At 41.6% G+C, this 16,557-nt stretch overlaps 1 protein-coding gene across 4 annotated transcripts in view; it reads left to right on the forward strand.

Annotated features, from left to right (window-relative positions):
* Positions 1 to 16,557, forward strand: part of TBC1D8 (TBC1 domain family member 8) — a 78,156-nt gene that overhangs the window by 46,901 nt on the left and 14,698 nt on the right. For all 4 annotated transcript variants that reach the window (XM_074964879.1, XM_074964860.1, XM_074964865.1 and 1 more), the window contains 5 exons: positions 9,003 to 9,210; positions 10,856 to 11,050; positions 13,338 to 13,520; positions 14,806 to 14,956; positions 15,924 to 16,138. In XM_074964879.1, coding sequence (XP_074820980.1) covers positions 9,003 to 9,210; positions 10,856 to 11,050; positions 13,338 to 13,520; positions 14,806 to 14,956; positions 15,924 to 16,138 — 952 coding nt within the window. The remainder of the gene's footprint in view (positions 1 to 9,002; positions 9,211 to 10,855; positions 11,051 to 13,337; positions 13,521 to 14,805; positions 14,957 to 15,923; positions 16,139 to 16,557) is intronic.

The following is a 16,557-nucleotide window of genomic DNA, read 5'->3' on the forward strand; positions in this document are numbered from 1 at the left end:
GATTTTCTTGCTTTGTGAGGGTTTGAAAATGCTGTTTTACTGCTTTCTTTGATTTTCCGCTTCCATCTCATTCAGGATGTGTATAGGACAAAAACTTCTTGAGGAAATGGCCTGAGTGGAAATGTAATTGGGTGCATGCGGTGCCAATAAGATTTGAAGAGGATAATAAGTTCTCTGGGCTGTTACGGTCTTAAATCCTTTTTCTTGTTGTGTAATGATGAGTTACCAATCCATAGAATTTGAAGCAAAATATTTAAAGCAAAAAAGTACTTTTGATTGTTAAACCAGTGTCAGAGCGGAATGGAAACTGGTTGATGAAATAGCTTGCATTACAAATGTTGCTTCGTCCATGTGATTGCTTCTGACAGGGAGGCTCAGAATATCAATGTGTTTTTAATAAACTGACAAACTTTTACAAATACTTCCCAGTTTATACATATCAGGTACTTCTCACCCCATGGGGGAAAAAATAGTGAGTAACTTTTCTCTAAAAGTGAGACGTCATCTAGCTACTTACCGACGGAACATTGTCATTTAGATGCTTTATTCTATCGCTGCGTGTTGTTTTAATTCTTTGAATATGAACAGGCAGTGACTCAACAAAACTGAGATCCTGCCAATATGACCCTTGTTGGTTATAAAATATAGAAAACACACTTGACAGTGAGGATACAGTCTGAAGTGTTGAAACACTGTCCAGGAATTGTTTTGGTCAGCCATATGTGTATTATTTCCTTTAAGTAAAAGACTTTTTAAAGGTAACTTTTAGGTCACATATAGATGATCACAGTTTCAGTCTTACTAGTCACTCAAGGTGCTGGAGACAAAGATAATCCTAGAATCCAACAAGGTGCAAGTTGGGAATCCAGGCTAAAAAAAAAAGGGGGGGGAGGTTTATATTTTTCTTAACTTTCATCATATCTTCTCACTGGTACATATAAAAATAACGCTACTTGTTTTAGTTGCCTGTTGATTCATAAATATGGAACTGCCAATATCAGGAAGAAAAGAGGGGAGTTGCTTGAGTTTAGCAGCCCCAGCACATTGGGACTTTGCACTCATGTTTCAGCGCTGGAGGGGGTTTGAAACTCAGAATGGAATCTTTGGAATCCCCCCCCCCTTTTTTTTTTCTTTAATTGGGAAGGGGGAAGATAACCTAGATGACAAGTTCTTTAGTACAGGGAATTTAGCTTATTTGCCAAACACTGTTCATGCTTCTCTGTAAATAATAAATCTTGACAGTGTCCTTATTTCAGCGTAGGCAATGCCTCAGGGCTTGGGTCCACCACCTTAATTGAGTCATTTAAACTTGTCTCCAGGGTAATATCCTATTTATTACTGGAAAACTTACAGCTGATATCATGGGCCCATAGATCTCAATCTTTGCTGTATCGCATTTAAAGGGTTACCTTTCCTGTTTCAGCAACTAACTTTAGAGGTACCTTTTTTTAATTGCCATAGATATTTTATATGCTGTACTTTTGCTGGGAGATATTTATGAGGGCATGCAGTTGCTGAGAGGCAGAAATGCATAGCATTTCTCTTTGGGTAACCGAATTCTGCTCTTCTGTTCCACTTGTGATTCTTTTCATATAAGTTTTCATCTCCGCCCACAGTGATGTGAGTACTGACTGCATTTCATTCTTGTGCTGACACTTATTCTCTTTCCCGTATCACACACAGCTGACCTCCATCTCAGCACCTTTTTTTAGGGCAGTCGTGGATGAGGTGTGGTCTCCTGGTGCAGCTGTCTGATCTTGCTTCGTGAGTCGTTCAGAACAGGCAATTCCAGTTATGTTAGGATTGGCATCCTTCCCTAATGACAGGAAGCTACGGTTATGTCTATATGTAAACTCCTGGTTCAGGAGCCAAATTAGTGATCGACATTACCCAGAAGAGCCACAGTTGTGTGAATTCATTGTTTCATGTACTGTGGTACTATGTATTCATATTTAAACCGTATGGTAGGGGAACTATTTAGTTTTTATTATAGATATATATTCTCACAGCAAAATGACTGACCAAGTATATTATTTTATCAACTACAGTTGGTTAATAACATAGTAAAAACATCCTGATTGGTTAATAATTAAATCACACAGTGTTTTAATATCATGTGCTACAAAGAGCTGCAGGAGACGCATTAAAGAGCCACTTGTGGCTCGAGAGCGAGTCTGAGTAACGCTGGTGTAGACACTCACTGCACTGATGAGAGCAGTTCTGTTGCTGTAGTTAATCCAGCTCCCCGAGAGGCGGTAGCTACAATGCTTTCGTTGACCTAATACGGTCTGCACTGGGGGTTAGGTCAGCTTAACTATGTTGTGCAGGGGTGTGGATTTTTCATATCCTCGAGCGTGACGTAGCTGGGTTGACTTAATGTTTTAGTGTAGGCCTGACCCAATGCACCCTTTTTCCCCTAAAAAACCTTCATGTGGTGTTGCAGTGCATGTCATCATGCCAAAAGGCAAGTACGCACTTTGTGAATTTATATAGGCTTTAACATAAATTTTGTTAGCTCAAAGAGAGGTGAGGCTAATGAGTCAGGACACTGTGGCAAAATAAAATTTTAAGATACTTTAAGACCTGTTTTGGTTGAAACACTCAGTGTATCTATATAGTGTTGTTACTTTCCTAGCTATGAGTTGCTGTCCTTCCTCCACAGTAACAGAAATCCAGCCAGATGAAAAGAAAACTTAAAAGGAAAAAAGCATAAATGTTCCCATTTTAATATAACAAGTATTGGTGAGCACCATCAGCCGTTGCAAGTTGCCAAAGTTACAGCAGTATTTTTCTTGTTCCTGGGTAACCTCTCTGAAATTCTTAAATATATCAGATTATTTTTCCTTCTTAACTAAGTATTGTCTTTATGTGGCTGCCCCCGTCCCTTTTAATTCAGATGTATTCTAAGATATATGTCTGTCTATACTACAGAACTTCTGTGTTTGATTTTTGGTGGGAAGGAAGGCTGATCTTGTGAAGTATTAAACTGGGATTTGGGAGAGATTTGGATTCAGTTTGCAGCTCTGCCACAGATTTCCTGTGGGACTGTGAGCAAATCTCATAATCTCTCTCTACTCCAGTTCTCCATCTGTTAAATGGGAATGATAAAGCACAGACATGCTCTTCTCCGCTCCTTCTCCCCCCCCCCCCCCAAAAAAAAAAAAAACAAACCAAGGAGTATTCAGAAACACTTGTTCTTTTGGTATAGAGAGGCTACTATATTCAACCGCTGCTGACAGTATGCTCATCATCTTGTGCTAACGGATGCTGGGTGCACCCTGTACGCCAGGTATTGAACACAGTTATGCCATATTCACAGTGGCCAATCAGCGTTCAACCACTGTTTAGGAGGGAGGGATGAAGTTGAGCAAAGCAGTGTTTGACAGCCAGTGTTAAACATAGCCAGTTTAAGGTTTTCAGCTGTCTTTGATGCGGTCTGTAACATTTTATGAATGCTCAGGCATCAGGTTTGTAGGAGACAGGGCACAGCCCTTCTAAATTGCATGAACACTCATCTCAGCGTGAGAAGCGCAGGCTTCTCGGTGTTGCCCAGAGGCAAGTATTGGCATACTCCTGTACTAACATTTTACTAGCATAGGTGTTTGATACCTGTCCCTACGCTACCCACAGTGCAGGGTGGAAGTCCATGTTGCAGAATGTGTGGAACATGTTTCGAAGAGGGGGAACGGTAAAGATCACATCTAGAAAACTGGTTCTAAGGCACTTTTCTGATTTATGCTAAAACAGGGGACGTGTCACCATGTTAGCCAAAGCCTGACTTTAAAATTGGTTCAGCTAGTGCTGCTTATTTCTTGGTGGAAAGGACCCTAATGTTCCAGGCATCAAAGTGGTCTTTGTTAAATTCCAATGAATAGTTGTTCATATTACACATATCATAGAATCATAGATATCAGGGTTGGAAGGGACCTTAGGAGGTCATCTAGTCCAACCCCCCGCTCAAAGCAGGACCAATCCCCAATTAAATCATCCCAGCCAGGGCTTTGTCAAGCCTGACCTTAAAAACTACATATGAATGTACATTTATGTATTGTGTGCGTATAAACACACAATTGTATAGTGCGGGAGTTCATATACATAGCTATATAGTTTCCATTTACACATAGACTTCACGCACCATGTAATACTTTCTCAAACTCTCATGCAATTTCAATACCCCAAAACTTCATTTATACATAACAGAAATCCAAAGTTAAGGTGTCTTCCACCCCTGCAATGAAAATTTAACTCTGCCCCCTTCCAGCGCTGCTCCACATACTTGCAATCTGCCCTCACAGTTGCTACAGAACACGTGGGAAACAGAGCACGTGAGCACTGTAGGACAGCCTAACACATTTTCTTTACTAAAGCCTGGTCTCTTCTTAAAAGTTAGATTCACATAACCCTGAGCTTTATAGTTAAGCCAACCTAACCCCAGTGTAGATGCTGGAAGGTTGATGGAGGAATTCTTTTGTCGACCTAGCTACCACCACTCAGAAAGGTGGATTACCTAGAGCAATGGGAAAAACCTCTTCTGTTGCTGTAGGAAGTGGCTACGCTACTGCAGCACAGCTGTAGTGCTGTACCTATCGGGTTCTGGGAAGCAGGCGGGCAAGAGCCCACCCACTGCTTAAGGACCCCCCTCGCCCCCAGCCTAAGGGGAGGATCTACAGGACCGGGGTTTAGGTCATGTGTCACAAACAGGAACTACCTACATCTGGGCTACACCCATACACTGAGCCTGCTCCACTCAAACCACTCCAGATTGCTACATGTTACACCTTCTTCTCCCCTTGCCCTGAAGATTCCTTCTGAGACCTTGCCTTCACTTACCCCTCTCTAAGCCCCAGAGACCACTGTTGTGTATGTCAGAGTACTGACAATCCCCATGGGGAAAAAGACACCCCTGTGCACCTCTGCTGACACAACCAACATAATTAATCATTGACATAAAGCATAATTGCTCTCTCTCTCTCTGTATACATGCGGCGCTGTTCATATCGTAGTGACAGTTCTTGCCAATCTGCTCCAACTAATCCTTCCACCATTCAGTACAGTTACACCTAGCTCAGGGAATGCAGCTGGAGTGCGTGCAGATAAATGCTGGAACTCAAAGCTGTAGAACACAACACAAATGATGGAGCATTCTCTTTGTCCCTCCTCAGTCTACTTACTGTAGACTCCTAGATTTTTAAGGCGAGAAGAGACCATTTGGTGGTCTAGCTTGACCTCATGTATAACAGAGGCCAGAGAATTCCAGTTACTCCTGTATTGAGCCTAATATATGTGATGGACTAAAGCCCCCAGTCTTGATTTGAAGCGATGAAGAATCTACCACTTCTCTTGGTAGTTTAACCTTTGCACCACCCTTACAGTGGCTTCTGCCAGCTCTAGGGCTGGGAGTGGAGCAGCAGAGTTAAAATTGTGTCGCAGGGTTGGTCTGTATTACTTCACTTAGTATTTCTAGAAGTTTAGCCACTCTCCACATTGTGGAAGGACCCAAGAAACCACCACCAGGCAACCTTAACTATCAATTAATGAAGTTTTGGGGCATTTAATTTCCATAATTTAAAACGAATAATTTTCAGTACCATTATGTACCATAGCCCAGCTGTGCCCCTTCAGTGCCTCTGGCTCCTTGGTTATGATTATCCTGGCACAGAATGCACTGGCTCCATGTTAGTCCCTTCAGTGCCCCGACTCATCTCCCATCTTCCTGCCTGTACAGCAGGGCTGGTTCTCCCTCCTTCGCACAGAGAAGAAGGTGTTGGTATGGGACCCATAAGTTGAGGAGCTGGGCCGAGGATGCAGGGACTAGCATGAAGTCACTGGGGACATGTTTTGGAGAGAGGGGACAGACATTGGGGATGCATGGATGTGGGTGATTTTGGAGGACAGATGAACATACCCAGCATGCCTCACTACACAGCTCTGACCCCCTTATTTTCATTCCGTTCTTCCCTCCGCTGCTCCAACAAGTGCCCACATTCCCCTTCTCTGCTTAGACTCTCCCCTGCACTGCTCCAGTATTCCTGCTATCATGCCCATGGCTCTGACCACCCCCACCCCCAACTGCTCCAAGCCCCCTCACCCCCACCCCCGTACTCTCCTACTGCATTTGAGCACCTCCACACGCCAGCTGCACCTTCCATGTTTCTGGTAAGCTTGGAGTGGCCATGGGGAGGTGGGAATGTGGTGGGGCTGTGAAGAGGGTATGTACCAGATGGAGGCAGGGAGATGCTGAGTCCCTTCCCCAGATCTGGGCTGAATTTATGAGGAAAGGGCTCTATCCATCTGCCTGCATCGGGAGGCTCAGAGAGTCATGAAGCGGACCATTATCTCAATATGATGATCGCAGCTGAATGAGAACGCTTCATGGAGATTAACGTGACCTGAAATCATAGCTCTGAGGCATGTGAACTAGAGCGAAGAGAATAATTGCGTTCTTTGTTTTTGGCATTTGGTGGTCTCTTCCCCAAATATTGGTTTTTGGGCAAAACTTTAGGGGGAAAATACTGCTGAATGCAGGTAGAGAGTAAGGAATGGACAGAAGACACATTCTCTGAAAACTACTAGGCGGTAGGACTTGAACTCACACCGCATAGGTGCGGCTCAGGTTCAGTGACCCCAAGCAGGTCACCCTGAGACACCCAGTTATTGTGAAAAGACTCCCTGAAAACCCTCTGGCTTCAACAGAGCCCTAATCTTGCTGCACATGCACATTTCACCCTTTTAGGCACATCAGTTTGGCACATACCAATCTGGATTTATAAACTGTACCCTTCAGTATAACTGCCCAAAGAGGCAGTGGATGCCAGGCATTAGGTGGGATAAATCCTGGGTGGGTGAGATCAGTGTTTGGAGTATTAGAATAATAGTTTGAGCCCCAGGTGTGTGGAAAATAAGTTAGAACCAGGTCATTTTATAAAATGTTGGATTATTAGGGTGGCTGTAATCTCTGGAACCCTTTGCTCAAATGACCCCAGCTTTGGACCACTAACCCTCTCTCTCTCACCTCCGTGAGGCACAGCAAATATCAAGAGAGTCTGAGTCATCATGTGGATTGTAGAGTACTTAGAATGGTCGTCTTTTAAACAGTAAGCAGCTCTCAGCTGTAAGCACAGCAGAGCTGTCGCTTTGCTATAATACACTTTAATACAACAATTGGCAAAGCATGGGAAGTGATAGCATCAGGAGGGAACTTACCTTTTCAGCACAATAACTGGAGAAAACAACCTTATATAGAACGATGGTGGATGTTATCATTAATGCTCATCTGTTTTGTGCAGAAGTGGAAAATATTTTTGTGCTGAGCTAACAGAGAGGCATATCCTGATTCAGCTTAGTCAAAATAGCAGATCCTTGCATGCACTTGTATGTGCTTGTCCGAGTTTCTTTTGCTATGGAAATTTAAGTCTCAAGAAAGCTTTTGTCTTGCTTTGTAAAGAATACTTCTCTTTGTTATTTTTAACAGATGGAGCCTTTTTGTCTGTTTTCCTTGGATAACATTATTACTGAAGATAGTGGGTCAGAAACTCTGGTCAAGTTCATTCTGTTGTTTCTGTTGTTTATTAGCTTTAGAGTTTCCTTTCCCCTTTTCCAACTTGCTCTCCGCTCTGTCTCCTCAATTCATCGGGCTTTGTTTTTTCTACAGTTAAACATTAAATAAAAAGGGAAATTAGGTTATTTATTAAAAGAGAAAGAGGCTTCTATACTTTAGCCTTTATTCCTAAGTAACGCGAAGAGAGGGGTTTTTAGCCTGCTTTTCCTTGGCTCACCATAGCACTGGGGAGCTCCATAGGTCAACCCATGCTTTGCATTCTTTCAGTGGAACAAAGACAAGCCTTGTTTCCCCCAGGTGAGTTTTGTTGGAGGAACTCATTCACAGTAAAGAGAATAATAGGACTTCATTGTCAAAAATTTAATGCCAACAAATAAGTATGGATTTTGACTGTTTTCTTGGAAATCCTCAGAATATCAGGGCTGTGGTTCACTGATACTACCACAGCATGGTGTAATGAGCAGTGCCTTGTTTATAATGTAATTTATAAAATATAAATGGCTGTGTAATTCCTCATTTAAAATTTTTGCATCACCATTCAAAAGCTAAATGTTTGTTTATATAGATTGTCTCTTGGCTTCATGGTTTCGGGGTGGGGGAGAAAGGAAACCTTCCAAATTCAGTCTGAATGTATCTGATGCCATTATACCTATCTGAGTTTGCAAAATGGCCCCAAAAATTGCTCCGAATTTTGAACTGTTCGAATTCGTCTCAGTGGCTGTCAGCTTGGAAGTTTAATGATGACGATTTAAATGTCATCATGGTTAACAATTTCACTGCCGAATGTTTTAGCAGGAGTATCAAGTTAATGTGCTTTTCCATCACTTTTGGGGTGTGTAGAAGCAAGAATCAGGAATGGTGGCAGTGGAGCAGATAATGCTGATAAATAGTGAATGAGGAATTAAAGACCTCCACCCACTCGATGATGATGATAAATTAATCCCCTTTGTCCTTGACTAAAAAGAGAGTGAAGGGGGAGAATGTACTGATAGCCTTTGGTTGCCTTCTGGGTGCCCCAAATCAAAACTACTTCCCTGAATGGCAAGTTCCAGCTGTCATATCCTTTATGCCTTGTCCCCTCCCCTGCACCTCCAGTTCACATTTCTCGTACAAAAGCCTATGGCACACTGAAAACTAAGGGACAACTAAAATTAATTGGTGTGTGTTCCTTTTTTAACAGGTAGTAATATTGTTTTTAGGTTACTTGTCAAAAGTGATCAATTGCTACGGTCTTTGTACTTAGAAGTTGCCACCTTTATAGCCTTCCACATTCACATAAAGACCTGGTTGGCAAGATTGCTGTATGTAACAGTTTTACTCTACATTACTTATTCTTAATTATTGTTATTTCTTTTGTAATGTAACTTTTGGAAAGGAAGCTCAGATATTAGGTTTCAAGATTTTTTTTTATTTCTCCCTCTGTCCCCCTCTTTTTTTTAATAAGGGATCTCGAAGCCAGAGCACAGAGTGAGTTCTTTCGGGCCTTTTTCAGACTGCCGGGGAAGGAGAAGCTACATGAAGTTGCAGACTGTTCTCTGTGGACTCCATTTAATCGCTGTCACACTGCAGGAAGGATGTATACTTCAGACAGCTATATCTGTTTTGCCAGCAAAGAAAGTGGGTGTTGCAATGTTCTCATCCCCCTTAGAGAGGTAGGGTCTGCTGATTGATTTTAATTTTACACTGTGCCTGTTTTTTTCTGATCCAAACCACTGCTGTCAACTAACTTAGCTGAAAAACAGTTGTTTTCCATGGGAAGGAGATGTGTGGAAGAGAGTTGCAATATGTTTTGTTCCTATCTTCGTTAGCAGATGAATTTCTATAAGGCAGTTGGGTGAGGCAACACATTTCTCAAAGTAGTATTGCCAGTTAATACAGTGTGATATTAACAGAAAGGTACCTTGCAAAACAAGATATTGATCTATCCAAGGAATAATTGCTATTGGCAGTAACAGTGGCCCAAATTCTCCCAATCCCTGCCTACTGAGGGGGGGGGATGTGAACTGGGAAAGTCCCAAGGTAGAGGTATGGAAAGAGGGAGTGCCAGTTTTATTTATTTTATTAACTGTGGTAGCACCCAAACGTTTCAAGGATTGGGGCCCCATTGGGTGCTGAACACACATGCAGATAAGATACAATGGCATCTTTCCCTCCATTCCATGCAGTCTTCCCCCAACCAAGCCTGTGGGGATTCCACACACAAGGGACTACTGATTGGCAGTGGATTGTCCTGTGGAGCTGAGGGAAGCAGGGGGCTCTGGAGACAGTGCTGACACACAGGTCTCCAACACAGACACGATAGTCCAGTCTTTTAAAAAAGACTTGTACGTTTTTATCTAATGGAGATTTTTGGAGACAGAATTTACTTCTTGGCACTCTGGTGTAGAATCAATAGAATTTGGTTTCTGCTTTCAGCAGAATTAAGTGGCATTTTCCCCTCACTGCAAGAAGTCTGGCCTTCAAGTATTATGAACATTTCAGTATATTTCATTTAGCCTTTGTCTGGCTCATGGATGGCAAGTAATAACTGCCAATCAGCTATTTTAAATGCACTGGAGTGGGATGCTGTTTGATTTTTAAATATTTTTTTTTCAATCCCTGTGCCTGCAGTTGTGATCTCTTAATGATGAAGCTCTACTTTCATCCTGAACCAATAACAGCAACTTCTAAATGGTATCCTGACCCTAGCAGTGACTTGTAGAGACACAGCATCTGAAAACTTGTGGAAAACAAGTGGTGTAATGTACATAATTGGAGACAAAGGCTTTTTAATTTCATATCTATCAAAAACTGTTAGGCTCACAGGGTTAAAAACTTAATTCAATGCTATTGGTCAGAAACTCTGTATTTCCTCAAGAATTTGGTTATGTTGTTCCCATTCCAATTGTTGTTTACCTGTCAGCAAAACCATAGCTGTTTGCCAAGATTTTAAAAAGTAGCATAATGATTCTGAGTGCCCAGTTTGGGATAGCTTAATCTGGCATGAATGTCCGAAGGCGGGTGCTCAGATTTTTGAAAATCAGGCTTCTTTAAGGTGTCTTAAGTTGAGCATTCAAAATCACAAGTTACTTTTGAAAATCTTTAGACTGAAGGGGGTAAGGTCATCTGTCTAAAGTAAAGAAAATTTAATTGGTCTTGATCTTTAGGATGTATCTGACCATTTAGACAATCTGAATAGTCATAATATCAGTGTGCAAAGAAATATATCCCTTTATGTACATTTCAGTGCATGTACAGTATATCAGGGAGTGTATTTGAATGGTGACTAATACATTTTCTGTCATGTTTTTGGAATAGGTGGTTAGTATTGAGAAGATGGAGGACACTAGTCTCCTTCCCAATCCCATCATTATTAGTATAAGGAGCAAGATGGCCTTTCAGTTCATTGAGTTGAAGGACAGGGATAGCATGGTGGAGAACCTGCTTCTGAGACTAAAACAAGTCAACACCAGCAACCAAGTGCACTATAACTGCTTGGAAAAAAAAGAAACGGTACTAAACATTTGATCTGTTTCAAATTGCGTAATGATGATGATACTTAGCCTTTTGTCCAGCATCTCCTAAAATCATAACTAGGGCAGAAAATTGGTCGGAAGCCTGTGATTAAGGACAGGATTAGAATTCAAAATGATGGTGACAAACTATAGAAATGTTTTGAAATAAATAGGATGAAATTTAATAAGGACAAATGCAAAGTACTGCACTTAGGAAGGAATAATCAATTGCACAAAAACAAAATGTGAAATGGAAGGAGTACTGCAGACAAGGATCTGGGGTTATAGTGGATCACCAACTAAATATGAGTCAACAATGTAATACTGTTGCAAAAAAAGCTAACATCATTCTGGGATGTGTTAGCAGGAGTGTTGAAAGCAAGACACAAGATGAAATTCTTCCTCTCTACACAGTGCTGATAAGGCCTCAGCTGGACTATTATGTCCAGTTCTGGGCACCACACTTTGGGCAAGGTGTGGACAAATTGGAAAAAGTCCAGATGAGAGCAACAAAAATGATTAAAGGTCTAGAAAACATGATCTATGAGGAAAGATTGAAAAAACTAGGTTTGTTTAAGAGAATGAGGGGGGACATGATAAGTCTCCTACGACGTAAAAGATTGTTAAGAAAAGGAGGGTGATAAATTGTTTTCCCTGGGGATGGGACAAGAAGTAATAGGCTTAAAATGCAGCAACGGAGATTTAGGTTAGTTTGGGAAAACTTCCTAACTATCAGGGTGGTTAAGCACTTGAACAAATTACCAAGGGAGGTTGTGGAATCTCCGTCATTGGAGGTTTTTAAGAACAGATTAGACAAACACCTGTCAGGGATGGTCTAGAAATGTAGTTCTGCCTTGGGGCAGGGGACTGGACTAGATGATCTGTCGAGATCCCTGCCAGTCCTATGTTTCTATGATTCTGTGATTTACAATTTACGAGTAACTTCTTACGGATTAATGTAATGAGGTTTTTTCCTATGGTGTTTATAAATTGTAGGCTAATTAACTGTGTGTTTGGTACAGTATCTTTTGAATTAATCTATAGTAAATTCTTTTCTACTGTATTGTATAAACCATCAGGGTATTTTATTCTTTGTGCAGGACCAAAAATGCTCAGTATTTAACCAGGAAGCTAAGAAACACTGAGTGACAGATAACAAGTACTTGCTGAAGTGAGAGCATTACTGCTTGTATTTCAAAAGGTTTTCCTGGGACAGTCTTGGGGAAGAAAGTTGGGACTCTAGGAATCCCAAGTGGGAGTGCAGGGCAGAGCATGGCACTTTGATATCCTAGAGGATTACAGGCAGTTTCAGTCTGAGTGTCAGTTCTCATGGCCTCAAAGACTTGGGATTCAGCTAAGCTGCCAGGAACTCAGCATTTTTCAGGAAGTAGCATTTCTACCCTTCCCTTCATGTCTCTAGGAGGCCTCTCCCACACGGTGTCTCCCCACTGAGGAATAAGGCTGTGGAGAACTTTCCTCCCCTCACATCAGGGGGCCTTCAGACTTCTCCTTGTTCACTTTCCTGTGGTGTTCCTCCCCAGTATGAAAAATCAGTCTTTTCCTTAAACTAATGCTCACTCTGTTTCAAAAATCAGCCGTCCTGCCCCACTCCCCTCAATCAATTCAGTAACTGTTTCTGGTACTCCAAAAATTCACTAATTATTTGATGTGAAAACTGACCTGCCACAGGTTGAATCCTGGGCTGCTGCCTGGTTACCTCCTAAGGCCTCACCATAGCTAACTTTCCACTACCTGCACGATAATCCCACTTGGAACTCAACCCCGGGAGACACGGGATGATCTGTACGTGTTTGTCCTGGAGCTCTGGCTACCACGATAGGGTGTTGGGACAGTTTATAAAAACCTGGGATTGTCCCCACTAAATCCAGACTATGGAGTAGCACAGTTGTAAAGGCTACTAGCTAACTTGTCTCTAAAAAAGAATAGAAAAACACTTCCTGTTCCTTCTAAAAAATATGGGGGAAGGTAGCAATGGAGTCCTGATCTAGTGGTGCTGATCACCTACAGCTCCCATTGACTTTACGTAGTGACTGCAAGTGCTCAGCAAAACTACTAATTAGTCCATTATTAATTAGGTGTCTAACTGTGGATTTTGGTACTTAATTTTAGGTAAAAATTTTCAAATTTGGGCAAAAGTTAAGACTATAACAAAGTTACCTGCTTCACTAGTTTGTGTTGGCTCTTGTTGTCTCAAACATTATACATACAGTACAGTTTTTTAAACTCTTTCCAAAAATTATTTTTCTTCAATTCTATGTTGCAAGAACTCTCTCGTGTTTCATTCAACATGTGTGTTCAGTGACTGTGAGTCCCGGGATTTGGGAATGGTGGCTTCCCAAAGCGAAGACAAGAGTGAAGGTGAAAAGGAGAGCAGTCACTTGTTAAATGCAGAGGCACTAAGATCAGTGTTTCACCAGTCTGGAGCTGAAGGGAATGACTTTAGGATGGTATGTACAGCTAGGGTGCAGTTGTAAAGTAGCTTTTAAAAATAAGTCTTAAAAATAACTATGGTAACTTGTTTGGCCAAACCCTCTCTTTTAATAAAGTGAACTATATATAGCCAGGAAAGTGTAAGTGTGGTTGTGTGTGTTTTGAGTTTAAACTATAGTAAGCTTCTTTGTTCATTTGTACAACTTTGCCTGCCTGGCTCTTTTCTCATCCCACCCCCAAAATATTTATTTACCACCCCTCCCCCAATACGTAAAAACTGGTGTCTCTTTACACTCTTCTTTTCACATGATGTCACAACCACAAATGTGTGAATTTTTGAAAATGGTGTTTTGATAGAGAGGAGGTGTTGGATCCGTCTGCATAGTTGCAGCACTTGTACTTTATCAGGCTTTCTTATTACTACTGCCTCTCAGCAGTGCTGTCTTACCAGAGTTGTAATGAGCTAGTGGATCAAGCAAAGGACTCATAGTATTCCTGGTAGCAGTGTAGCTCTCCCTTTAAAAAGCAAAACAAAACTAGCTTTATGGGCCTGTGGAGTCCACAGTTGTCTCTCCTCCCTCAGACTCCCAATTGATTTGGGGAGCCTGGTACAGTTATTGTCAGTGCTACTATCATTTAAAATAAGTTGTTTGCCCTTTTACTTGTGATCTTTAGGGTAATCATGGTTATTCACAGTCACAAGAACTAATTTTTTGGGTCTGTGAGAACCGTGGCTGGAGATTTCTTGAAGGCTTTTTGGGAAGCCTTCTGTCCACTTCATGAGTGTGGGAAAGGGGCCCTGCTGCCCAGGCTCCCCTGATGAATGTCGAGCTGCTGCAAGCTCCTTCTGAGAAGTAATTGTGACCTCTGGCAGCTTCGTAATGAGAGAAAGCATGAAGTAGTGGTCAAAGCACAACACTAGCACCTCCTCTCCCCAGCTGCAGAGTGGAGCTGCTTCAGCCTAAAGGCTGTGAGAGGGGGGGAAAAAAAGGACCAGTGCATCCCCATGGTACACTAACTCGCAGGCAGTCCCTATGGAGCTGGGCTCTGGCACACAGTGGGGCTCTCATTGTCTTGCCTAGTGTTGCTCTTCCCTTGGGCTCTGGGACTGCACAGGTTCCTCCCCAAGGGCAGAATGGGGCAGAATTTGCTCCTTAAAGTAGATCTCCCATGTCTATTACCACATTTTCTGGTCCAAAAGAAATCCTTATGAAAGAGGAAAATCGGGGGTATTTAACATTTTTTGTATATTAGACCTTAAAAGCACACTGCTTGTTTTAAAACGTATCCTCTGATTTCCAGTCCAGGGAACAAATAAAAGAGAGATTGTGGAATGACCATTTTGCAGAATATGGCAGAACTGTGTGTATGTTTCGCACAGAGAAGATTAGAAAACTTGTTGCAATGGGAGTCCCAGAATCTTTACGAGGCAAACTCTGGCTCCTCTTTTCAGGTGAGAACTCTGTAATACATCTTGGATATAGCCAGGATCCAGGGCTGAACGTAACTACAGATGCAGTTAGGCAAGAAAGCTCCATAAGATTGTTCTTCAGCAAAGGAAAACTGTGTCCAAGCTGGATATTTTGGCACGTAATCCCATCACATTCTCTAGTGGAAAGGAAGGAAGGATTGGTGCTCAGCTACTGTCGGGATAGTATCCGTATAAATACCTAGGTAGAACAGTAAGATATTTTTATTTTGTGTCTCATAACTGGTTAGTGGTGCGCAGAAATAATGGCAATTTTGTCAATGTAATTAGCATAAAAATGCCATCATGTCTTTATGAAATAATGTTCTTTTTAAGGCAACAATTAGACTATAATATAAGTATTGATTTAATCTGAGCTAAATCTAACTATTTTGAAGTTATGACATCTTTAGATCTGCAGTGCTGCTGCTTCCCTTAAAGCACTGGCAGGAATCTATAGCTGGAATAGAGTAATTTTGTTCATTGCCCTGTCTGAGCAGGATTGTTCTCTACAATGTGATCTCCAATTTGTCGGGTCCAGTTTCAGACACATTTGCAAGGATTACATCCTTTTATTTTTGGAGTTTTTTCTTTTTGGACATTACATTCAATACTGAATAAATTTATCCTAGCAATGCTTTTAGCAGGGGATGTTTCACAGTACAAAGTCAGTACCAAGCGGTTTTTTCTTCTACTGTGTGATTTAGGCTTTAGTAATAGCTGTTTCATTTTCTATGCAAACATTGCACCTTGGAAAATCAGTGCTAGTATTTTATCTCCTTTTTAGGTTCAGGGGTTTACTAAATGCAAGTAATGTCTAATTTCATAGACCTTTGGGAAAAAAAACCTCTTCACGTTTGTTCTTTTGATAAACAGTTCACTTAATGACATTATACTGTACCTGAAATCCTCTTTTAACCTCCTCATGTTTTCCTCTTACTGCTGCCTTCAGATGCTGTAACTGATCTTGCCTCCCATCCTGGTTACTACGGAAATTTAGTGGAGGTGTCAATGGGCAAGTGTTGCATAGCAACAGAGGAGATTGAACGGGACCTGCATCGCTCATTGCCTGAGCACCCAGCCTTCCAGAATGAAACTGGGATAGCAGCCTTGAGGAGAGTTCTGACAGCTTATGCACATAGGAACCCCAAAATAGGATACTGCCAGGTGAAGACTTATTAGCATGTGGAAAAGTATGTTAATGCTCTCTCTCTCTAGAGGAATTCTCTGCTTACTCAGTTTTGTTATCTCCTCTGTGTGTTTTGCAATGGCTTTGTTATAAATAACATGCTTTGATTTATTGCATACATAATGAAAGAATAATTTAAATGTTGTATAGTTTTACTCTGAAAAACGAGTATGTAAAAATGGCCCTTTCTGACTCAGACTTGTTCCCTGTGTATGTTCAGAATTTTCATTGAGAGTCAAAAATAAGTTCCCACTACTCTTGTTAGTGCTGAGTGCAAGTTATCTCATGCAGTGCTCAGCCAGTGAGCAAAGTAAACCATCCTACGAAGATGAGCTTCACATAGGGGACCCTGTGCAGGGATTTGGTGAGCTGAAATCCTCCTCTTCCCAGACTGGTG

The sequence above is a fragment of the Natator depressus genome, chromosome 1 (assembly GCF_965152275.1).
Source record: "Natator depressus isolate rNatDep1 chromosome 1, rNatDep2.hap1, whole genome shotgun sequence".
In the NCBI taxonomy this organism is placed as follows: domain Eukaryota; kingdom Metazoa; phylum Chordata; order Testudines; family Cheloniidae; genus Natator; species Natator depressus.